This window comes from Cyprinodon tularosa, unplaced genomic scaffold (genome assembly GCF_016077235.1).
Source record: "Cyprinodon tularosa strain WSP-4 unplaced genomic scaffold, ASM1607723v1 ctg402, whole genome shotgun sequence".
Lineage (NCBI taxonomy): Eukaryota > Metazoa > Chordata > Actinopteri > Cyprinodontiformes > Cyprinodontidae > Cyprinodon > Cyprinodon tularosa.
Window position 1 is genome coordinate 39,849 of NW_024039122.1, and position 25,536 is coordinate 65,384.

The 25,536-nt window shown below is 38.3% G+C and overlaps 1 protein-coding gene across 5 annotated transcripts in view; it reads right to left on the reverse strand.

Annotated features, from left to right (window-relative positions):
• The window catches only part of arhgap12b (Rho GTPase activating protein 12b), a 122,119-nt gene that overhangs the window by 29,535 nt on the left and 67,048 nt on the right, over positions 1 to 25,536 (reverse strand). For 4 of the 5 annotated variants that reach the window (XM_038298219.1, XM_038298222.1, XM_038298220.1 and 1 more), the window contains exons 3-5: positions 3,084 to 3,356; positions 436 to 576; positions 284 to 364 (exon numbers count right to left, since the gene is read on the reverse strand). In XM_038298219.1, the coding sequence (XP_038154147.1) occupies positions 284 to 364; positions 436 to 576; positions 3,084 to 3,356 (495 nt within the window). Of the gene's footprint in view, positions 1 to 283; positions 365 to 435; positions 577 to 3,083; positions 3,357 to 14,781; positions 14,937 to 25,536 lie in introns of those variants that run through there. The other variant, XM_038298223.1, reaches the window with a different exon arrangement.

Consider the following 25,536-nt stretch of genomic DNA (forward strand, 5'->3'; position numbering starts at 1 on the left):
CTCTCCTCTGACCACCCACAGCAGCATTGGACACAGACCCACTGAGCATCCTTATCTACGGGAATCGAGCATTGTGCCGCCGTCTGACGCTTGTTAATTAAGGAAGCAGACGGTTTGATCTGCGGGCTCCAGATTAGCGAGAGCAAAGACGCAAATAGCCCATCCCTGACTGGTTTCTCTGACCTTTAAACCTTCATCCTATTAGAGCGCTCTGCTGGGTGATGTAACGGCTGTTTGTTACCCACAGGAAGAGAGGCCTCTGATGCTAACGAGATCATCTCACCTTGGGCAGCTCCCACTCTGACCTGGATCCGTCCACGCTGTAGTAGTACGGCCGGCCCTGTTCGTCCACGTGTTTGATCCACTGCGGAAACAGACAGCGCTCAGCGTCCGGAAGCACTTAGAGAGGAAGCTCACTCAGAGCGCCTTTCCCACCTTCTCCTGCGTGTATTCGGACACGTAGAGGGTGTGTCCGTGTTCGTCCAGCTCCTCCGACCAGCCTCTAGGGGGCGATCCGTACTGGCTGTCTGACTGGCTGGAATGGGTGCTGTGGCAGTTGTCCTCTGAGGACAGAGGCTGAGGAAGGACAGGAGACAGAAGGGTTAGATTATAAACATCTGAGGAGAGTTTGGCGCCTTATGTGTGCTTTCTAACGCTTCATTTTTATTTAATTTAATTTAGTTTCATTATTGCTTCAAAGTTTTTGAAAATGGAAAAGAAAAAAATAAATCCATAAAAATAAAAAAAAAATGTTAATAAAAACGGGACTTGTTTCATTTTTTAAATGCATTTTCTTTAATTATCTAAGAGAAATGTTAGTCTTACATTTTTTTTTATTCTTTTAAATTTTACTTCTTTAAATAAAATTTTTTTCTCATATTTTTTTATTATTAGTTCTTATATTTTCTATTTTTTTTTTCTATATTTCTTTTTCAGATTTAGTTTTACAAATTTCATTTTTCAGATCACATTCTGTGCACTTCTTCAGACGGCTTCCCTCTGATGGGAGGAGTTAAAGCTGCATTTCTATTGGTCAATGTGTGAATCAATAACAAGCGTTTATTGGGCTTAAACTGAAGAGAATTCGATCTGTCTAACACAATTTGGAAAAAAAAAATGCAATCTGGAGAAAAGAAATATAAAAAAAATTAGTTGCAAATTTGTTATCTATAAAAAAATGAAAAAAAAAAAAAAATCTGCAATCTGAAAACCTTGTTTTTATTAAAAGTTTTACAAAATTTCCTTTCTCTTTACATTTTTTTTTTACATTTCTATTTATTCAACATTTTCTTTGCTTGAAACAATAATAGAACATTTACTTCCTATATTTTCATACCAGAAAGTGAAAACAGTTTTAATCTTTTAAATCCACCGCAGTATGTTACATGGCCACATGGGGGCAGTGTTGAATGACGGCCAACCTGACAGGAAGCTATAATTTCTCCCACATCAAAGGTGCTTGTTTCCTTTCCTTTCAGCGACCGCAAGAGTGTTTTATACAGACCTGAGGTTCACCAAACCCTCACCGCAGAGTTTTTATGTCTAAACATCAAAAAACTTCATCCATAATTTATAATTGTCCCTCTGATATGTAAACAATACATTTAAAAAACCTATATTTGTCATAATTACGTCCAGAAGTCATTTATTGTGTGAATAAATAAGGTTTAATACATGATTCCACACTGGATTCAGATTTAATTAAAGCTACTTCACTGCAGAAACGCAACCTTAAGCGGGGAGGGGGCCCACTTCCACTAACAAGCGCGTCGCAAACTGGTTTTCAGGATCATTATGATCTATGAAGGGCCAAAATATGCAATAAAATACTTAAATTTAACATAAAATAATCAGATGCAACATTTCTTTCTGTATCTAGCGCATGATTCATGCACTAAATATGCAATTAATTGTAATTAAATAATAAAATGTTCCATTAATTATTAAAAAAATATCTTTTTAAATGATAAATTCAATAAAATAAATGTCATTAAAACAAATCTATCTAAAGTAATCATATGGATTTTTAAGGGGGTCCCCGGTGTGTTGCTTTTTTTTATTTTGAGGTGTAAATTTAATATAAATATAATTTGGGCAGCTCTGTTCAAAGCGAGCATCTATCCATCTTTACGCCCTCATCATGATTCTTCCACCACCATGTTTCACTAAAGGAAATGTGCAGAGAATCCATATAATCCTGTCCTGAGCCATTTATTGAAGACCAAACAGTTAAAGGCACCAAAAGGCATCAAAAGCAGGTTAAATCCTAGTTTATAAGTAGGGTTGATTTTATTTATTTAAATCATTTTACATACACTGCAAAAAATGTAAATCTAAATAAGTCAATTTTTCTTAAAATAAGTACGTTTTTTCTGCTATTAAGCAGGTAAGTTTGACACCATGCTAATGGAACAAGACAATTTACATTTGAAATAAGAACAAACAAAAACAGTCTCTTATTTCAAGTGCATAATGTGAAATTATCTTACTTTAAGGGTAAAAATGCCAATTCCATTGGCAGATCATCTTATTTTCCATACTAAAATTAAGGGTAAATACACTTATTTTAAGAATTTTTTTTACCAATTTTCAGAATGTTTTTGCCGTGTAACACACTGGAAAAATCTAAATCTAGATAAGTCATTATTTCTTAAAATAAGTGCATTTGTTCTTGAATTTAGAAGGTAAAAGACATATTTTGCCAATGAAACAAGACAATTTACATTTAAAATAAGAAAACACAATTACATTGTCTTATTTCAAATGCATTTATATCTAAATATCTTATTTTAAGAGTAAAAATACTCATTCAATTGGCAAATCTTGTCATTTACCTACTGAAATTAAGGGTAAATTCACTCAATTTGAGAAATTTTTACTTATTCCTTATTCAGTGCATAGATGCTATTTTATAACCTTTTTTTAAGTTACAGAATCAACTTATCACCTCTGCAGGTGGTTTAATTCAATCTGAGCTTGCATCAAACAGACTCCTGTGTGTCGCTGAATGTGAGCATTGATGACTGAAAGACATCTTCTGCCTCCATTTATCTGTTTACTACAGTCTGTTGGATTAATCGCACCTCGCTCTCCGCCGTTCCTGGGCTGTCTCCTCGGACGCTGCTGATGCTGCTGCAGGTGTCTCTGGAGCGCGGCGGCTTCCAGGTGCGCTCTCCGCTGGCCCGGTTGTAGTAGAAATACCTCCCGCTCAGGTCTTTGTGGGTCTCCCAGTCACCCAGGACGTGGAGCGGGGAGCCTGAAGGGACGGGCGGCTGGCTGGACTGGGAGATCTTCAGCTCCTGGAGGTTGGTGTAGACCGGCGAGTCTGAGCGGCCCGGACCCGTGGGCGATGTCGTCTGGGGAGAGGAAGAAAAGCGGCTTGATTAAGGTTTGAAATGTATCGCCTTCTTCTACAATGTTGGTTTTAGGCTGAGTTTCAGCTCAGATTTAAGAAAATAAAGCAGGAAATTATTGCAAAATATGAAGAATTGCAGACAAACAGGATCAGGAAGCAAATATATCAAACTTCATGTTTTATTCTAAGAGTGTGAAACCAGATTAAGATCACATCTGGTTCCACATGTGGCTCCCAGAAAGCATCTTAGTCCAACTCAGAGTCCTCACACCACATGGACTATAACCGGTCCAGCTGACAGATGTAGAAGATGATATTTTATTAATGCAATTTTGTTAATGTTAAATGTAAATTTTTCCAAGTTTAAATGCCGATTTAATCTCAGTTACTCTCCAACTTTAACGGTCTGTTCTCGGTCTTCCGTCTCTCAGAAATCATTGTCTCGTGTCACACATGTCTCTGATTCCAGGAAGTGAAAATAAACGATTTTCTTGTTACTTAAGAGTTCTTGGAATCCAAATTTACTAACATCAGAACAAGAAGGATAGAGTTAAAGAAAACAGACGAGCAAAATTACTCCATAAATCTCTGATTGATGCATTTCTACTTCCAACTCATTTCTGAAGGCCTCCTCGGAAAGAATGCGGGTCTGGCATTTCAGGACTAGCAGGACGTGAGTCAGAACAGCAGAGAGGATGTCGAAGAGGTCCAGTTGAATACAAGCAGGACGACCGAGCGAAGCTGTGATGTTGTCTTGGCAACTGTTGCAATTAAGCATTGCTTAAAATTGTGAAACTACATCCTGCTCAGAGATGAAGACATTATGTATAAAAAACAAAGGGCATGTTTTGCAGAAGATAAAAGATGAAACAGAGATGGTGTCACTGCTTCACTAACAGCTGATTTTATTGGCTGATATTTTTTTCTTCTGATGGCCGTGCTTACATTAGTGCATTCAGCAGCAATGCCTTTAGATCATGTAAAATGCCTGCATTGCTGCTCCCTTTATTTGCAATTCCCTTGTTTTGCAAAAACAAATGTTTTTTTTTTTGTCGTTGATAAATTAAGACTTGTGTAACATTTGTCATCCTGTGTCATCTTTAGGGCTGCAACTAGCGGTTATTTTGCTACTCCATTAATCTGTGGATTATTCTTTCGATTAATCGATTAATAATCGGACAGCAATGGTTCCTTAAAGAAGATTTCTTGCTAAATTAAATGAAGAGAAACTCAAACTTTTCCACTTGTGTAGTTCTGGAGATGGTGAAATGTTAGTTTTTTTTTTACCTTAAATGCAAAATGTTTGCAGAGGTGGAAAGAGTACAAAAAAATTGTAATTGAGTAAAAGTACCTTTACTTTGCCTAAATTTTACTCAGAGTAAAAGTAAAATTACCCATCTCAAAATTTACTCAAGTAAAAGTACAAAATTACTTCATTAAAAATGTAATTTGAGTAAAAGTTACTTAGTTACTTTGAGTTATTTAATGCAAAAAAGGATGAGTCATGAATCGAATTGACCACAAGGTGTTTTAATGGATTTCAAGGCGTATTTTAGTGGAAATCCACACTTACAAAAGATCAGCTGTGCTAAAGAACATACGTCCTCACAGCACAAGGACAGTCACAACCTGAACCATAAAGGGCAAACTATTTTCAATCCTACTGTCCAACAGAAAACACCATGATAGGAATAAAGGAATTTAAAGTACATTTTAAAGTTTTCAAAATGCACACAAAATTAAATGCCCATAAGATACCAGAAATCAAACTAAAACACAACAGGATCCCACTGTTATTAACAAGCTCCTCATTTAATGTTTATAACCGACACTTGCTTTACTTTAATAGTGATTTTTAACTGACACTTGTTTTACTTTAATAGTGATTTTTAACTGACACTTGTTTTACTTTAATAGTGATTTTTAACTGACACTTGTTTTACTTTAATAGTGATTTTTAACTCACACTTGTTTTACTTTATTAGTGATTTTTAACTGACACTTGTTTTACTTTAATAGTGATTTTTAACTGACACTTGTTTTACTTTAATAGTGATTTTTAACTCACACTTGTTTTACTTTATTAGTGATTTTTAACTGACACTTGTTTTACTTTATTAGTGATTTTTAACCGACACTTGTTTACTTTAATAGTGATTTTTAACTGACACTTGTTTTACTTTAATAGTGATTTTTAACTGACACTTGTTTTACTTTAATAGTGATTTTTAACCAACACTTGTTTTACTTTAATAGTGATTTTTAACTCACACTTGTTTTACTTTAATAGTGATTTTTAACTCACACTTGTTTTACTTTAATAGTGATTTTTAACTCACACTTGTTTTACTTTAATAGTGATTTTTAACTGACACTTGTTTTACTTTAATAGTGATTTTTAACTGACACTTGTTTTACTTTATTAGTGATTTTTAACCAACACTTGTTTTACTTTAATAGTGATTTTTAACTCACACTTGTTTTACTTTAATAGTGATTTTTAACTCACACTTGTTTTACTTTAATAGTGATTTTTAACTCACACTTGTTTTACTTTAATAGTGATTTTTAACTGACACTTGTTTTACTTTAATAGTGATTTTTAACTGACACTTGTTTTACTTTAATAGTGATTTTTAACTGACACTTGTTTTACTTTAATAGTGATTTTTAACTGACACTTGTTTTACTTTATTAGTGATTTTTAACTCACACTTGTTTTACTTTAATAGTGATTTTTAACTCACACTTGTTTTACTTTAATAGTGATTTTTAACTCACACTTGTTTTACTTTAATAGTGATTTTTAACTCACACTTGTTTTACTTTAATAGTGATTTTTAACTCACACTTGTTTTACTTTAATAGTGATTTTTAACTGACACTTGTTTTACTTTAATAGTGATTTTTAACTGACACTTGTTTTACTTTAATAGTGATTTTTAACTGACACTTGCTTTACTTTAATAGTGATTTTTAACTGACACTTGCTTTACTTTAATAGTGATTTTTAACTGACACTTGTTTTACTTTAATAGTGATTTTTAACTCACACTTGTTTTACTTTAATAGTGATTTTTAACTGACACTTGTTTTACTTTAATAGTGATTTTTAACTCACACTTGTTTTACTTTAATAGTGATTTTTAACCGACACTTGTTTTACTTTATTAGTGATTTTTAACCGACACTTGTTTTACTTTAATAGTGATTTTTAACCGACACTTGTTTTACTTTAATAGTGATTTTTAACCGACACTTGTTTTACTGTAATAGTGATTTTTAACTGACACTTGTTTTACTTTAATAGTGATTTTTAACTGACACTTGTTTTACTTTAATAGTGATTTTTAACCGACACTTGTTTTACTTTAATAGTGATTTTTAACTGACACTTGTTTTACTTTATTAGTGATTTTTAACCAACACTTGTTTTACTTTAATAGTGATTTTTAACTCACACTTGTTTTACTTTAATAGTGATTTTTAACTCACACTTGTTTTACTTTAATAGTGATTTTTAACTCACACTTGTTTTACTCTAATAGTGATTTTTAACTCACACTTGTTTTACTTTAATAGTGATTTTTAACTCACACTTGTTTTACTTTAATAGTGATTTTTAACTGACACTTGTTTTACTTTAATAGTGATTTTTAACTCACACTTGTTTTACTTTAATAGTGATTTTTAACCGACACTTGTTTTACTTTATTAGTGATTTTTAACCGACACTTGTTTTACTTTAATAGTGATTTTTAACCGACACTTGTTTTACTTTAATAGTGATTTTTAACCGACACTTGTTTTACTGTAATAGTGATTTTTAACTGACACTTGTTTTACTTTAATAGTGATTTTTAACTGACACTTGTTTTACTTTAATAGTGATTTTTAACCGACACTTGTTTTACTTTAATAGTGATTTTTAACTGACACTTGTTTTACTTTAATAGTGATTTTTAACTCACACTTGTTTTACTTTAATAGTGATTTTTAACTCACACTTGTTTTACTTTAATAGTGATTTTTAACTCACACTTGTTTTACTCTAATAGTGATTTTTAACTCACACTTGTTTTACTTTAATAGTGATTTTTAACTGACACTTGTTTTACTTTAATAGTGATTTTTAACTGACACTTGTTTTACTTTAATAGTGATTTTTAACTGACACTTGTTTTACTTTATTAGTGATTTTTAACTGACACTTGTTTTACTTTAATAGTGATTTTTAACTCACACTTGTTTTACTTTAATAGTGATTTTTAACTCACACTTGTTTTACTTTAATAGTGATTTTTAACTCACACTTGTTTTACTTTAATAGTGATTTTTAACTGACACTTGTTTTACTTTAATAGTGATTTTTAACTGACACTTGTTTTACTTTAATAGTGATTTTTAACTGACACTTGTTTTACTTTAATAGTGATTTTTAACTGACACTTGTTTTACTTTATTAGTGATTTTTAACCAACACTTGTTTTACTTTAATAGTGATTTTTAACCGACACTTGTTTTACTTTATTAGTGATTTTTAACCGACATTTGTTTTACTTTAATAGTGATTTTTAACCGAAACTTGTTTTACTTTAATAGTGATTTTTAACTGACACTTGTTTTACTTAGTTAAAATCTTATTGCGGCGCTTAGGGACAAACACATGCGCGAGGCTTAGAAACCAGCCAGAAAGACCACAAACCAAATGAAGGAAAAGCTCATAGTGTGTCTGGATTCACTAATGAATGATAAGACCCAAGTTTGCAAATGTGGTTGCCATGGAAACCGTCTTTAACAAGCCCAAACTCCTTAATCTGCTCTTTGTACCTGGTGTTTGGTGCACCTGCAGCCTCTTTGTTGCTTTTTTTCTTCTAACTTGTGTGGCTACTGCAAGCATTTTGCTTTTACTGCAGGAAACAAACAAACACCCCCCCCCCATCCAGTCATCCCAGCACTTACCAGCACACAGCTGGAGAATGACCAGTGGTGCATCAGCTCTATTACTGCCTTAAACTTGATTTTGTGTGATTTTAACTGCATTTGTTTTTAATAGAAACACGTCAATTGCGTGTTTTTTTTTTTTTTCAATATCAGCAGAATATCTACAAAGTTTTGCACAGATGTGTAATTAGCATGCAGCTCCCGATGCCAGCCTGGCGTCTCTGGCTCCTTTAATGAAAGATCATCCGGTATCACCACACCTTTACCCTCAGGAACGTTTGCTCCAGGTGAGGAATGCAGAGAGCCAAACAGATTTCAGCCACCAGGACTTCCATCTGCTTTCAGGACACAGATGGGACTTCCTGCCGCTTTTTTGGGGGATAACAGGAATACTTTCCGCATGAATTATTGTTTAATATCCTGCACACATTGCCAGTGCAGAGCTGTAGTCCTGCTGTTTCCACTTTGGCAGTCCCAGCTCGCAGACACGGGGCAGAGCAATGCAGCAAAGCACTGACAGATAAGGCTCTGGCTCAGCGTGGGCACAGACTCATCCATCAACGGGGGAAAAAAACGAGACGGCATCCTGGAGCTTCACTGTAGATAAAAATGTGGTAATGATCGAGTCCAAACCCAGAGGAACCGGGAGGAGGCTAAAGCTATTAGTCCAAACTCGGGCCTTTTGGACTAAAATTAAACCAAAACATTTCTCAGACTAATTTAGACCTCCTTTTAGACCCAGAGGATTGTTAGCACAGCTTATTACTTTGTGTAGAAGCGAAGCGCTACACGTCCACATCACTTCAGCTCATATTAGTCATGCAGCCTTTATGGGGGTGCGTCTTGAAATGTAATGTGCTTTGGCTGTTTTTTGCTGTAAACAAATTAAATTAGTGGATATAAAAAGGAACGGGTGCCGTTGACACAATGAGTGTTGAGTTTGGGTCGAGGTATAAATGACTGTGTTTAACCTGCGTTTAATAAAAGTGTCTGATTAGCATTTTTTGCAGAGTGTAAAGATTATAAAAATCCAATTTATTTTGATTATTGATCAAGCAAGGTTTGAAACTCCTCAAAAGAAGTTAATTAATTCTGATGGTAATTACGGATAGGCTGGTACAATATCCTCAGCAATATAAGCTGTAGTAAAAATACTACTTCATATTTGCAGAACAGACCGGAATAAAATAGCTGACAAGATTCTAATCGCTTCTATTTCAGCATAAAAATAAGAATTCTTCCTGCTTCTACTTAGATGATGAAACATGGTGAGTTTTTAGCCAACGGGGCTATTTTGATTTTAGTGAAGCTAAAACCAAAATAAACTACGACTGTCTGCTAACCCCGATCATAAATATTTCCAAACAGCTAAATGTGTTTTTTTTGAGTAAAGGAAAAGTCCAGATGCCTCCTTTCAGGCAGCTGGCTGGCAATGTGCAGCAGCACATGGAGGGAGTTACTCTGTGCTTATCTATGTTCCATCCAATTGGAAAAAACTGAACTCACTTTAAATAAAACTGGGAACTCATTTAATATCTTTAAACATACAAATATAACAAGATGGTGATTAAAAGTGAAATAAAAATGACAAATAATATACTATTAGGTATTTTCTGTGCAAATGCCTCATTCAATTTCCTAATCATGAGGCCTTCGTGAAACGTTTTCTTGTTCCCAGGGCGACTGTAGTCTTTTAAACAATTTCTTGCAAACTTCTATCATTTGTTTTGAAGCTCTGAAGGATCTGGTCCAACGTTCTTATCTTTAGTTTTTATAATTATTATTCTTCTTTTGCATTAGAGTAGCAGCCATTGAACATTTCCCCACTTTCCTTGATGGGTCATTGGCTGAACGCCTTCAATTCCTTTTTTAAACATTAATCTTTGTACTAAAATATTCCTTCTGCCCTGATTTGTGGACAGTGGCTGGGAGTTGGAGGGGATTTGGCTGGTAGTCATGGGGGAGTGGGTTGCCATTTGGCTGGTAAAGGACATTTTGAATGGCTGCTACTGTAGATGTCCAAAAAAAAAAGGGCTCCAAGTAAATTCAAGTCCAAGTTAAGTCAATGGGTTGCTGGTTGCTAGGTCCACTAATGCTAACCTTTGGCCATCATCCCAGATCACAAATACATTCTAATCGGATCGTGAAATGTTTTTTTTTTGCAGACAGAGCTAACGAGGGATTTGAGCAGCATGCAAATGTAATGAAAAAACGAATTAGCGTAAAAGTTATTGGATCGGAATCAATTAGAAACGACATGGCAACGTACAACCAACATTTATTTATTCATAATACTCATAATCAATATTCATATCCACAATTACAAGGATATGTTTAGTGATAGAGAAGTTAGGCTAAAATTCTTTAATTAATGTGTTGCTGGCTTAAAAATGTTCTATAACCGGTGAAACCAATTCTTTTGTGAACATTTTGACAGCCACACTTCAGAGACTATTAGCATTTTAGGGGTGGTTTAATGCACCAACTGATGACTTATTCAACGATTGATTAGATCAGATAGATAAGATTGTGAGCAATCATGCGTGTTCTTTTACACATATTAGTGCACAGGAAGCACTAGAACCCACAACTTAAACATAAAGATAATGACAGCTGTCACGTATGTGGGAATGTTCCTATAAAAGAACAAACATTAATTGACTTTCAAGAATGGGTGTTTTTTTATGGCTGTTTTACAACATTTTAAAGGCCTTTAACATATACGTTTTAAAATCAGAAACCCTTTAAGGACTCTGGGGAACCCCGCCGGTTCTTTTATAGAAAAAGGCAATAACTGCCTGTGAAACCAGCTTCAGTTCAGGACTTGAACCACTTTGGGGGAAAATCCTCACATACTAGAGGCAGGATGCAGAACTGGAGATCACGTGAAGCGAGTATGTCTCCAATTGTTATCCATTGTTATTGTTTTTTTATTTGTTAATGCACCTTTTAATTTTGTGTATACTAGGAGTTATCTAACATTTGCTAAGAATGTGTCATTTTCACCATGGAAATGAAAAGATAGAAAGCTAAATTACCGTAAATGCCAGGAAAGATTGGCAGTACATATCTGGAATCAGCTCAATTAATGTTAAATATTAAATATCAACACTGAGGCCTTAAAAAAGCAAGAAAAATAAAGGCCAATGTCTGTTGGATACAACAGAGTTGTGTAATCTGTGCACATGAAAATAAGTACATAGGTATCATTTAATAGGAATCAGCTCTGACCTTTCATCCATAGTTAGGATCAGATCAGGACATCCTCGGGAGAAACAGGATTAAATGTTTCTGAATGAGGCATCAGTTGGATATATAGCAGAAAGTGCAGGAATAACAGCTCATCTCATTAAATCTTATGTACCTTAGTCGGTGCAAAACAAGAAAAGAGCATCATAGCGCATAGTTGCGCTTAATGAGTTTACAGATCACCAAAGTGGAGAACTTTCCATAGTGTTGCACATAATAACTATACCTATTCAATATTTCAGTTTATTTCTATAGCGCCAATTCAAAACACGTGTCATCTCAAGGCACTTTACAGTTCACCAGATCATCCAGTCAGATTGATTCAAAGTTTTCTATCTAAGGAAAACCAGTTGATTGGATCGATTCATCGACTCAAAGTTTCCTTCACACTTAGCATGCTTGTAGTGACAGTGGAGAGGAAAAACTCCCTTTAAACAGGAAGAAACCTCCAGCAGAACCAGGCTCAGTGTGAGCGGCCATCTGCTGAGGCCGACTGGGGTTCAAGGAGACAGAAGCAGATATTTATCCCATTTTACTACCCTTGAAAAACCGATCCATGCCGAGACCGGTCCGAGCTCGGTTCTGAAGACCGCGGTTCCTCGACTCCTAGTGACGATCTGCGGTATTACTGCCAGTATTGAAGGAGGAAATCAAGCAGTTGGTGGCGGTAATGCACCAAAAGTTGTTTGCCAGCCGCCATAAAACATAAGAAGAAGAAGACGAAGAAGGAGGGAATCAAGCAGTTGGTGGCGGTAATGCACCAAAAGTTGTTTGGTTGGCAAACAACTTTTGGTGCATTACCGCCACCAACTGTGAATCGCGATGTGCAGCCAGATGGAGATGACGCGTTCTGCTCATGCGCTCTTGTTATCAGAGAACCGAGCCAAGGAGAAACCGAGCCAAGCCCACCTCTGGAACCGGTCTTCAGTTAGCTCGGTCCGGTTGTTTCTAGCTCGGTTCAGTTTGCTTTCCATTTCCACTACCCTTGAAAAACCGATCCATGCCGAGACCAGTCCGAGCTCGGATCAGTTAACCAGGCCGAGCTCGGTTCTGAAGACCGCGGTTCCTCGACTCCTAGTGACGATCTGCGGTATTACTGCCAGTATTGAAGGAGGAAATCAAGCAGTTGGTGGCGGTAATGCACCAAAAGTTGTTTGCCAGCCGCCATAAAACATAAGAAGAAGAAGACGAAGAAGGAGGGAATCAAGCAGTTGGTGGCGGTAATGCACCAAAAGTTGTTTGGTTGGCAAACAACTTTTGGTGCATTACCGCCACCAACTGTGAATCGCGATGTGCAGCCAGATGGAGATGACGCGTTCTGCTCATGCGCTCTTGTTATCAGAGAACCGAGCCAAGGAGAAACCGAGCCAAGCCCACCTCTGGAACCGGTCTTCAGTTAGCTCGGTCCGGTTGTTTCTAGCTCGGTTCAGTTTGCTTTCCATTTCCACTACCCTTGAAAAACCGATCTATGCCGAGACCAGTCCGAGCTCGGATCAGTTAACCAGGCCGAGCTCGGTTCTGAAGACTGTTTACACATCATGCTATCTCGGTTCCTCGACTCCTCGCCTCCTAGTGACGATCTGCGGTATTACTGCCAGTATTGAAGGAGGAAATCAAGCAGTTGGTGGCGGTAATGCACCAATAGTTGTTTGCCAACCGCCATAAAACACAAGAAGAAGAAGACGAAGAAGGAGGGAATCAAGCAGTTGGTGGCGGTAATGCACCAAAAGTTGTTTGCCAACCGCCATAAAACACAAGAAGAAGAAGACAAAGAAGGAGGAAATCAAGCAGTTGGTGGCGGTAATGCACCAATAGTTGTTTGCCAACCGCCATAAAACACAAGAAGAAGAAGACAAAGAAGGAGGGAATCAAGCAGTTGGTGGCGGTAATGCACCAAAAGTTGTTTGGTTGGCAAACAACTTTTGGTGCATTACCCCCACCAACTGTGAATCGCGATGTGCAGCCAGATGGAGATGACGCGTTCTGCTCATGCGCTCTTGTTATCAGAGAACCGAGCCAAGGAGAAACCGAGCCGAGCCCACCTCTGGAACTGGTCTGCAGTTAGCTCGGTCCGGTTGTGTCTAGCTCGGTTCAGTTCAGTTTGCTTTCCATTTACACACGATAAGTTATCTCAGTTACTGAGCTTGGACCGGTCTCGGCACGGTTTTTCAAGGGTAGTGTAAATGGGGTAATAGAAAAAGCAGCTGTAAATGGCGGGAGGTTCAGGAAACACGCAGCCAGGCAGACGAGCTCCGAGTTACCCAACATCTGAACGGCTAAGAATAATAATTCTGAAAGTTTTATAGTAATATCACTTATTAATATGACTGTTATTGTGTCCACTGTATGACCTTTCTGCAAACGACAATCAGAGTTTTCTTTTCAGAGTGCAAGGTGACAAAAGTTCATAAATTGCTGGACTTGGGAAGAATCTGCCAAGAAAAACAACAAAGGAGCGTTTGGAAAACCAAAAACTTACAGGATTCAACATCTGCATCTGCAAGAAATCTCAAAACCATGCAGAATGCTCAACAAAAAAAGAAAGCAACGCAACACCCACCGCAATTACATCACTTGCAGTTTGTTTGTTTTTTGCTTCAACATTTCCTTGTTGGTCGTGAAGAGAAATAAGTTAACATTTGATGCTGCAGCTTATCTGATTAGAAGAAGAATCAAATAGATACTCGACTGAAGTGAAAACTCATCTGAAACTTAACTGAAAATGATTAAAAAAACAGCGACAGTGGCGGGATCGTTTCTGCTTCACCCAGTTTCAGGTCACCATTTCTATTTTAGTGTCTAAATAGAGCGCTGTACGAGAGAAAGAGGCTTCGTGCAATCCACACCATATGCTGATACAATCTGAGACTTGGTGGGGAACCTTTTCAAACTGAATAATTGATGTCAACATGAAGCGTTTCACTGGCAGACTGTGGTCGCCTTGATTTGAGCCTGTCAAACTTTAGTTTGCATCATTTAAACACCACCTGGAAAGCAGTTTAAGAGTTCCCAGAGAGTCAAAGGCTTTCCTGGCTGCAAGAGCTGAAAGAAAGTCCTCCAACTAGAGCAGGACAGAGTCAGGAATCCTTATGGGACGTGAAATCCATCTGTCCTGGTTTAACTAGGCTCCTGTTCTATATCGGTCTAACATACGCAGAGCATCCAGAGCTGCTGAGGAGATAAAAACGGATAACTGCAGACATGATGCCATTTCTGTGTGTGGTGTCGGTCACCTTTGATCCTGGGCTGGACACAAACACGTCGTCGTCGTCCTCTCCCGCTCTCCTGTACCCCCTGAACACACTGAACGCACGATGCATGGCGACGCTCGACGGCCATCAAATAACACACCTCTGTTCTCTTTGCTGCGCTCGAACGCTGCGGCCAAAAGGGCGAGGAAACCAAAGAAACCCGATTGTGACAGAGGCAGGGAGGAAGAGCTTCACGTAACCTCGCATGCACGTCTAGCACAAGAGGAAATGAGGCTGCAAGGTCCCGTTATCAGACAAAGAGGTGCTGTTAGGAATGCGGCAGGTCATACTTTATAATAACCCCAGCTGAGTCGCTCAAAGTACGGAAACTTTGGAGCCGAGAAACTTTGTGTTCAGGGGAAAGTGAAAACATCACTAGAACCATTGATGTTGTTCACCTTAAAACCAGAACTATGTGAGTGATTGCGAAACAGAGTTCTGTAAGAAAAAGTGAGAAGTACAGAAAAAAAGAGGAAGCTGTCCGTTTACCACACTTCTATGACTGAAAAGTGTCTGATTAAAAGAGCATCAGTAGTCTGCAAAAAGCTTCATAACATCGTCTGTTTGAGCATCAAAAAATATGTTTTTAACACCACCTCTGCTAATAATTACTCTATTAAATGTTTCCCTCTTATTAGACAGGCCTTCCATGCATCACTTCTATTATCAAACCAATGTTTTTGTCTTATTATTTCCTTTTGTGTGTCATTTTTCCCCAATATTGCTAATAATAGCCCAATATATGAATTCTAATTAAAATGATTTATGGAATAAAATCACATGAGGACAGAAAGAGATAGAGGATGAGAATTAAGGGGTGAGAGAAAGAGATAGAAAGGGAAAGAAGGAGGAGAATAAATAAAGAGAGAAAACAAAACAAAATAGAAATAAGGTACCATATAGAGCAGAGTTCACGGTTTATAAATTACCACAATGTCTAATTTCACTTGCGCCGCTCTTCCTGTTAATACCGTAAAGCCCTGGGGAGCGTCCGGCTCCAGGCTTTTTACTTTTAGACACAGCAGGCGAACCTGTGGCGAGCCGGGCGATGGGAAAGAAGGAGAAGACGATGAGAAAAAGAGGGCAGAGAAAGTGTGGACTGCTGGAAGAACTGCGGGGAACTGGTGAAAGAAAAGTGAAACGGCGTGCTCAAAGATGGCCCTGCACATTTAGAGGATGTTTGGCTCAACCTGCTGCTGTGAAGCAAAAATAAATCTGGATCCAGGCTCAGAATGAGCACCTTGATATGTGCTTGAGAATGGCTTAGTCTCAATGGTATAACTTTGTGATGAAAGTTGGTGGGGGCGATCTGAGGGTGGGGGCTGATGGATCTACAGTTAATCCACCCGAACGCTTTCATTAGGTTTTTGTATTTTCCAAAAATGAACTAAAACTAGGGATGCACGATTTTGGCCGATATCCGATATGCTGATATTTTAAAACTCATGTAGCCGATAACCGATATCGATACCGATGTTAAAGCTGGACAAAAATAAGTAGTCATTGAAAATAGCAGTTTTGTTATCCATTTCTGACACTTTGAAAAATAATATACTCAAATATATTTTCATATGCTGATATCAAATAGATTTTTAAAAACGCGGTATCGATCTATTTTACTTTCAAAATCTCGTGAAATTTCATCATTCTGTTACAAACTCTCGTGATATTTTGCAAATTCTTGTGAGATTTTGTTAGTAAAATAGATCGATACCGCGTCAATATATCAACATATAAAAATATGGCAACATTTGGTGAATTTTCGGGGGATTTCGTAGCATAACGATGACATATAGCAATATTTCATTAGTAAAAGAGATTGATATGGTGTTTTTAAATGGCAATATATCAGCATATGAAGATATTGGAAGTTTTTAAGTCTGTAAAAAAGAAGTTTTTGAGGAAGAAGAAGAAGTAGTATTTTTATTTTTTTTTGCTGATCAAATATCGGGTTAAATATCGGTGGGGTGGCCGATGTCCGATATTCAGTTTTAAGGCCGATACCGATAGGGGGCCGATTATATCGTGCATCCCTAACTAAAACATATATATTTATTTAATGCTTTTCCATTGTTGAGAACACAAGAGACCCATAATGCACTGCGGGGCTCGATGTTAACCATCGCCCAATCTCCCAGGGCAAGAGGTTTTTATTGTCGGGAGAGTACAGATTTCATTGCATTTGCCCACCGGGACTCAAAATTACTTTAAAATCACCGATATTCGCTGAAAACGACCCTGAAGGGTTGCCGGCGCCATTTTTGTTGTTTTGCACACATTCTCCGAGATTTGAAAAAGCCGGGTGATTTTCCTTCAGATGGCGTGATTTTTGTCCACCTAGTGGTAATTTTGATGTATTTACCAAAACGAAAAAAACAAGCCAGAAAGCGCTATTATATGGCAGTCTTCTGTACAGTGATGCAGGTCATACATTAAAAAACATTCATTACATTTTTTTCTCTTAGACATTGGAGAGGTGCATTTAAATGTTATAGAGCTAAACATGTTAGATTGGTGACCTGTTATGTTCTTATTATTGTCTTTTTGCTGCATTTATTTTGTCAGGGAAAACTAATCCTGAGTCAGTTAAAAGTCAGAGAATTCTGAAATGATGTCAGACTGTGGAAACCCTGTATAAAATAACTATGTATAGTAGGGATGCAGGATATAATCGGCCCCCTATCGGTATCGGCCTTAAAACTGAATATCGGACATCGGCCACCCCACCGATATTTAACCCGATATTTGATCAGCTTCTGAGTTTCTAAAGTCTAAAAACAATAAAAAAAAAAATACTACTTCTTCTTCCTCAAAAACTTCTTTTTTACAGACTTAAAAACTTCTAAAGACGAGGGAAAAAATATTGATACATTAAAATATCACAATATCTTCACATGCTGATATATTGCCATTTAAAAACACCATATCAATCTCTTTTACTAATGAAATATTGCTATATGTCATCGTTATGCTACGAAATCCCCCGAAAATTCACGAAATGTTGCCATATTTTTATATGTTGATATATTGATGCGGTATCGATCTATTTTACTAACAAAATCTCACAAGAATTTGCAAAATATCACGAGAGTTTGTAACAGAACGATGAAACTTCACCAGATTTTGAAAGTAAAATAGATCGATACCGCGTTTTTAAAAATCAATTTGATATCAGCATATGGAAATATATTTGAGTATATTATTTTTCAAAGTGTCAGAAATGGATAACAAAACTGCTATTTTCAATGACTACTTATTTTTGTCCAGCTTTAACATCGGTATCGATATCGGTAAAAATCCTTAAAGTCAACCCCTGAGCTGATATTTATATTTACAGATAGTTAGAGAGATGCCTTTTAGTGCATTACATATGTAATGTGTAAAAAAATAATGAATAACAGTCGATTCAGATCCCAAAATCGATAAATCATGCATTCCTAGAAGTACAATTTCAATTCCACACATCCAGAAAAATATGGATATGCTGCATTTTAAATATAGCATTTTTTTCTCTTGTAAACTTTCTGGTAAACTTGGAGATATATTTTATTGCATGTTGCATATCCCAGTAAATCTGTTCCACCTTTAAATCTGCACCTCTCCCTGTTTCTCTTTTTGATCTGTTTAAAAATTTTCATCAACCTCTTTACTAATTTAATGATGCCAGAAACAAAATTTCAAGACATGTAGAATCTCTGCAGTCTGAGAAAACAGCAAACATAACAAACCATGTGTTAGTCCTACTATTAAAGCAATGCCTCCCCCTCTATCCTACCATCAGAGCCCATAGCCTGTTCCTGCAGGCAATCAATCTGAAGAGAACAAGATGACATAAGATAATAGTGCCAGAGAGCTGGGATACAAGGGATCACGACCTGAGGTCCCTGCAAGTTTATTAAAACCTGAACAGTCCCCAGGAGCTCGGACTGGATGATTAGTGCAGCTCTGGGAAGGGAGTAATAAAAGGGGCAGCAGAGATAGAGGGATATGCAAAAAGCTTTAGTCCGCTTTGCAGCAGCTGCATGGCCGTGATAAATACATTTTCAAACTTCAGCCTGGTACTCGCCAAACTGCATGCAAGTGGGAGAGTGTGTAGGCACACCCAGCATGAAAATGTGTCCAGGGGAGAATATAACAGCAGCAGAAAACAAAGGGACTGATTGGTTTAAACTGTTGGGCTGTCTGTAATTCTGATGTTTATTATGTTCTCATCCTCCACTCAGCTTTCTGAACCGTTGCTCCTTTACAATCGCTAGAAATCACCGTCCCTGGTGCTGCACGGGGAATTAAACCATCAATTATTCCGTGTGGAAAACAAGCAGGTCAGTGTGAGGGCAGCTGGGTACGAGGCCTGTAGTTCCTCTGTTTTCTCTAGGTGGCGCCCGCAGCGCAGAGGCAGAACAGAGGCTGCTGGTGAGTAGGTGGGGGTCTCCGTCTGATGAATGTGGCCGTGAGTTTGGAGTGAGGGGGAGGGGTTTCCTATCAGTGTGAGGATGGCAACCTGGCTCAACGGCGTTTAGAGCGACCGCTGACTTCTCAGCAGACTGAACAGGACAGCTTTCTATACTCTTCATAAAATGCTCGGACAGGGATGGAAGCGGTGGCCCCTTTAGCCCCACTGCAGCTTTGGTTCACATAGATCGACCCAGTTATCAGAGGCGTAGCCAGAAAATCCTAACAGGGGGGGCCTAAAGGCCCCAGAACATCAGGGTCAACCTGCACTGTTCCAACAGGAACAACCACAACATCCATATCTTTTTAATAAAGACAAACTTTACTTTCCTGCAGCCTTTGCTAAAAAATAGACGCATATATTCAAACATCCATGATGTCAAAATTCTTCAGTTTTTTAGTCCTGGCGCGAACATCTTATCCATTGACATTACTTACCTACTTTTATTAATAATCATTCTGCATAAAATTTATATTTACATGTACTAATACCTACATTAAATGGATTAGTTATTATTAAAGTAGTTATTAATCTCTGATGTCAGGCAGGTTTCCTAGATTTCTTGCAGAGACATAGTTTTCTCTTTACCCCATATACGCCAAAATCTAGTTCTGAGACTTTTTAAGACGTTTTAATGCCACTTCAAACTGAAATTTAAGATTAAATTCACAAGAAACACAAGAAAAACCTGCTTGTGACAACTTAACCCAGGTTTATTATAACATAAACCACTGCACTAATGTTTCAAATTTTGAAAAGCTTCCCATACAGGAAGAAAGCTAAAAACACACAAATGACAGATATATTTTAACAATTATTTAACTGAATTCACAAACTTTGTTTTAGCAGGGAACAAAACAAATCAGTTTTAAAGCCCCAACATAACCAGTGCTAAGTCCTTTTTGCAGCTATTTTTCTTTGTATGGTTTTCTTAGTATGTTTGATTTGGTGATAAGTGGAGGCGTTGCAGAGACAAGGGTGGAACTAAACTGAGAAATACCGGCTGTTTCTCTGTAACTCCATTTAGACGTTTTGTGTTTCGCGTTTCGCATGCGACTCCACTGCCTTAATTCCCATCGTTCTGAGCTTGAATGACTTCTTGCACTAAATCCACTGAGCCTCATGTATGTTCCCTGGTTTTAGCCATGGAGAAAACTCTTGGCTGGAGACAATTTTGGTTACATTTACACTTGCTCATATTTTCCAGACAAAAAGTTAATGGCGCATCTCCCAAATGTCCCGGCCGCAACAACGCTTTATTGGTTCCGCTATCGGGACGGAACCAATAATGGCGAGCCGTTATTTTTTTTTAAAGCTACAGTGTGTAATTCTCAGCGACATCTAACGTCCAGACTGCAGCAACATGAACATCCCCCCCCACCATTTCTCCCCCCCAACAGTATGGCGAGCGTTACGGGACAAAAATCTTCCACGACGTCCGCATCAGCTACCTTCTCAAGTGATGAGGTTTGTTTACATAGATAATTTTAATACTGCCATCTATTGTTCAGTACCGTCTCAGTTCATCTCTCAACTTGCCGTAGTTACTTTCGAGCGTAATGAGCGATCTCGCAATCGCTAGTTTGTTGGCTCTGCGCTGCCGTAGCACAAAGATGTCTGCCTCCATGGCTGCGAGACCCGCTCCTATGTAATTATAAATAACGAATTCTAAGGCAACGCAAATATTAAGGTTAAGAGGCTGAGCTCGTAGATGATGATAAATAACATAGTTATGTATATTACATTTCTGACTGTATATCCCTGTAATTATTACACACTGTAGCTTTAAGACCAAATTCACAAGAAACACGAGAAAAACCCGCTTGCGAGAACTTAACCCGAAGGTTTATTTTAACATAAACCACTGCACTAATGTTTCAAATTTTGAAAAACTTCCCATACAGGAAGAAAGCTAAAAACACACAAATGACAGATATATTTTAACAATTATTTAACTGAATTCACAAACTTTGTTTTAGCAGGGAACAAAACAAATCAGTTTTAAAGCCCCAACATAACCAGTGCTGTCTTTTTTGCAGCTATTTTTCTTTGTATGGTTTTCTTAGTATGTTTGATTTGGTGATAAGTGGAGGCGTTGCAGAGACAAGGGTGGAACTAAACTGAGAAATACCGGCTGTTTCTCTCTAACTCCATTTTGACGATTTGTGTTTCGCGTTTCGCATGCGACTCCACTGCCTTAATTCCCATCGTTCTGAGCTTGAATGACTTCTTGCACTAAATCCACTGAGCCTCATGTATGTTCCCTGGTTTTAGCCATGGAGAAAACTCTTGGCTGGAGACAATTTTGGTTACATTTACACTTGATCATATTTTCCAGACAAAAAGTTAATGGTAAGTCTCCCAAATGTCCCGGCCGCAACAACGCTTTATTGGTTCCGCTATCGGGACGGAACCAATAATGGAGAGCCGTTATTTTTTTTTAAAGCTACAGTGTGTAATTTTCAGCGACATCTAACGTCCAGACTGCAGCAACATGAACATCTCCCCCCACCATTTCTCCCCCTCAACAGTATGGCGAGCGTTACGGGACAAAAATCTTCCACGACGTCCGCATCAGCTACCTTCTCAAGTGATGAGGTTTGTTTACATAGATAATTTTAATACTGCCATCTATTGTTCAGTACCGTCTCAGTTCATCTCTCAACTTGCCGTAGTTACTTTCGAGCGTAATGAGCGATCTCGCAATCGCTAGTTTGTTGGCTCTGCGCTGCCGTAGCACAAAGATGTCTGCCTCCATGGCTGCGAGACCCGCTCCTATGTAATTATAAATAACGAATTCTAAGGCAACGCAAATATTAAGGTTAAGAGGCTGAGCTCGTAGATGATGATAAATAACATAGTTATGTATATTACATTTCTGACTGTATATCCCTGTAATTATTACACACTGTAGCTTTAAGACCAAATTCACAAGAAACACGAGAAAAACCCGCTTGCGAGAACTTAACCCGAAGGTTTATTTTAACATAAACCACTGCACTAATGTTTCAAATTTTGAAAAACTTCCCATACAGGAAGAAAGCTAAAAACACACAAATGACAGATATATTTTAACAATTATTTAACTGAATTCACAAACTTTGTTTTAGCAGGGAACAAAACAAATCAGTTTTAAAGCCCCAACATAACCAGTGCTAAGTCTTTTTTGCAGCTATTTTTCTTTGTATGGTTTTCTTAGTATGTTTGATTTGGTGATAAGTGGAGGCGTTGCAGAGACAAGGGTGGAACTAAACTGAGAAATACCGGCTGTTTCTCTCTAACTCCATTTTGACGATTTGTGTTTCGCGTTTCGCATGCGACTCCACTGCCTTAATTCCCATCGTTCTGAGCTTGAATGACTTCTTGCACTAAATCCACTGAGCCTCATGTATGTTCCCTGGTTTTAGCCATGGAAAAAACTCTTGGCTGGAGACAATTTTGGTTACATTTACACTTGATCATATTTTCCAGACAAAAAGTTAATGGTGCGTCTCCCAAATGTCCCGGCCGCAACAGCGCTTTATTGGTTCCGCTATCGGGACGGAACCAATAATGGAGAGCCGTTATTTTTTTTAAAGCTACAGTGTGTAATTTTCAGCGACATCTAACGTCCAGACTGCAGCAAGATGAACATCTCCCCCTCACCATTTCTCCCCCCCAACAGTACGGCGAGCGTTACGGGACAAAAATCTTCCACGACGTCCGCATCACCTACCTTCTTAAGTGATGAGGTTTGTTTACATAATTTTAATACTGCCATCTATTGTTCAGTACCGTCTCAGTTCATCTCTCTCAACTTGCCGTAGTTACTTTCGAGCGTAATGGGCGATCTCGCAATCGCTAGTTTGTTGGCTCTGCGCTGCCGTAGCGCAAAGATGTCTGCCTCCATGGCTGCGAGACCCGCTCCTATGTAATTATAAATAACGAATTCTAAGGCAACGCAAATATTAAGGTTAAGAGGCTGAGCTCGTAGATGATGATAAATAACATAGTTACCGTAAATCCTCTAATATAGGCCGGGGCCTTTATTTCACTCAGGTGCATCTTGGTCCAGGCCATTATTGGAAGTAGGCCAGAGTTAGAAGCAGGCCTCTATTTCTATTTGATCAAAACAGACGACCAGTGGAAGGAATAAAAACCAGATTTTGTGTATCTTTAAACCTATAAAATACTAGGTTCATTTATTGAAAAAGTGCAGTTACCATAACGGTATACAGAACATTATTCAGACATCTTTCAGCAGCTGCTATTTTTCTGCACAGCAATACAAAAAAAAAAAAAAAGACACAGAATGGATTCTTGGCCAAAGTAAAAAAAAAAAAAAAATTATGGAAACTGTTCTGCCATCACAGCCGGTCATAAAAACCAAACAATCCGGCCTCCTGTCTGCGCTAAGGATGGGGCTTACCATGCTAACGGCTTGGATTGGTTAGCAAACACTGCCCCCCTGTGGTACTTGCATGTTACTATCACAGGTTGCTGAGGACTGCCCAGGAACATCGTTGGTTCCAATTATAGCCCCGGCCTGTATTAGCGTCCGGCCATTATTTACCCCCGCCGACAGCAAAACCGGCCATTATTAGAGACCCGGCTGCTAATGGAATACAGGCCAATATTAGAGGATTTACGGTATGTATAATATATTACATTTCTGACTGTATATCCCTGTAATTATTACACACTGTAGCTTTAAATTAAAAAAAAGTTTTAAATTTTAACGTTTTATTTAGATTACCAAAAAAAATCGTAATAAAAATAATCCTATTTATGATGTTTTAAAAAATAAGACCTACGAAAGACTGATTGAAGACATTTTAATACCAATTAAGGCCTTAGTTTTATTTTGAAGAATTCAATGCCTTTTAAGACTTTTTAAGGACCCGCTGGAACCCTGGTATATTGATTTGCATAATTAACCGCAGTGTTTTTGTTGTCAGCTAATTGTTTACATATAGAAAATTTAAATGTTAAATAAGGCCCCGTCCACACGAAGTCAAAACGAACACGAAACTCTAATATTTTCCAGAACGTTTGTCGTAAAGACGGAGACGTAAAATAAATGTGATCGTCCACACGAAGGCATGAAAACGCTGCAAAATGTATGCCAGGCCTGTAAGTGGCGCTGTGGTGCCAAAGCAAAAATAAGCGACGAAATGTTGGGCATGCGCACTAATATTTATACATGGTTGCCCTGCGTGTCCATTTTCGTGGTTCAGTCAAATTCAGGTGCTGAACTATGTGGTCGATATTGCTCCGTTCTCCCTGGAGATATTCCAGAAGAAGAAGATTCTGCCCGACAGCAGGGTGAGTAGCATTAGCCTTAGCAGCAACGGCGCCATTGTTGTTGTGATACTGTGTCGCGCATGCGTGTTTAGAGGCGACGCTATGACGCATGCGTGTAAAAAAAAATTGCGGTTAGAGCGTAAAGATGGAAACGCGAAAACGGCGTTTCAAAATCTTCCCACTCTGAAGGCTGAATTAAAAAAAGATTGTTTACAGACCCCCGAAACGCCGGCTTGGTATGGATGAGAGGCTGGTTTGGTGAAAAATTTGTGCGTTTAGGCCAGGGTTCGGCTTCGTGTGGACGGGGCCTCAGTTAGAACGTTCCACTTGAAAGTTTTACTGCTGCCACCGTCTGTATTATAGGGAAAAAACCACTCGACCTGCTACATTCACCACATGACGCCTCAGCCGCTGACACAGAAAGAGGAACCATTCTGAGATTGACAACATATAGATGTAAATAAAGAGTTAATGTGTTGCGGTGAGGTTTCAGCTCTTATCTGACATTGTCCTCATTCTGACCGCCGTAGTGAGTAATTGAATTACACAGAAGCGGGTTAAGGGAACAGTGCTGCAGCATGGTGACTGCTCGTGACCATGGAGACACCCGGGCCAATCGGTGGTCACGATGAGAGGCGTTTGAAACGAGGAAGTAAGGGGCACAATGTGAGGGGGGGTTCGGGAGGCGTACGGCCTTCAAAAGGCAGCAGCGATCTCCTCCTCTTCCTCTTACTTTGATCCCCAGATTATTTTCTTTTTCCAATTATTTTACTCCTGGAGGTCGGACCGATGATGATGATGATGATGATTTAACATCCATATGACCAGATTAACCTACATTTCCACATGGCTGAGTGTCAGTCAGGCCATCAGACAGAGAGGTGCAGCAGACCTGCAGCATCGTTTCTGCAGTTTTTCAATAAATGCGTCGTTCAAACATACAGCGCTCAGTCAGCAACATCCAGGACGGTTAAGTCGCAGTTGCACAAGAAAAACAACTG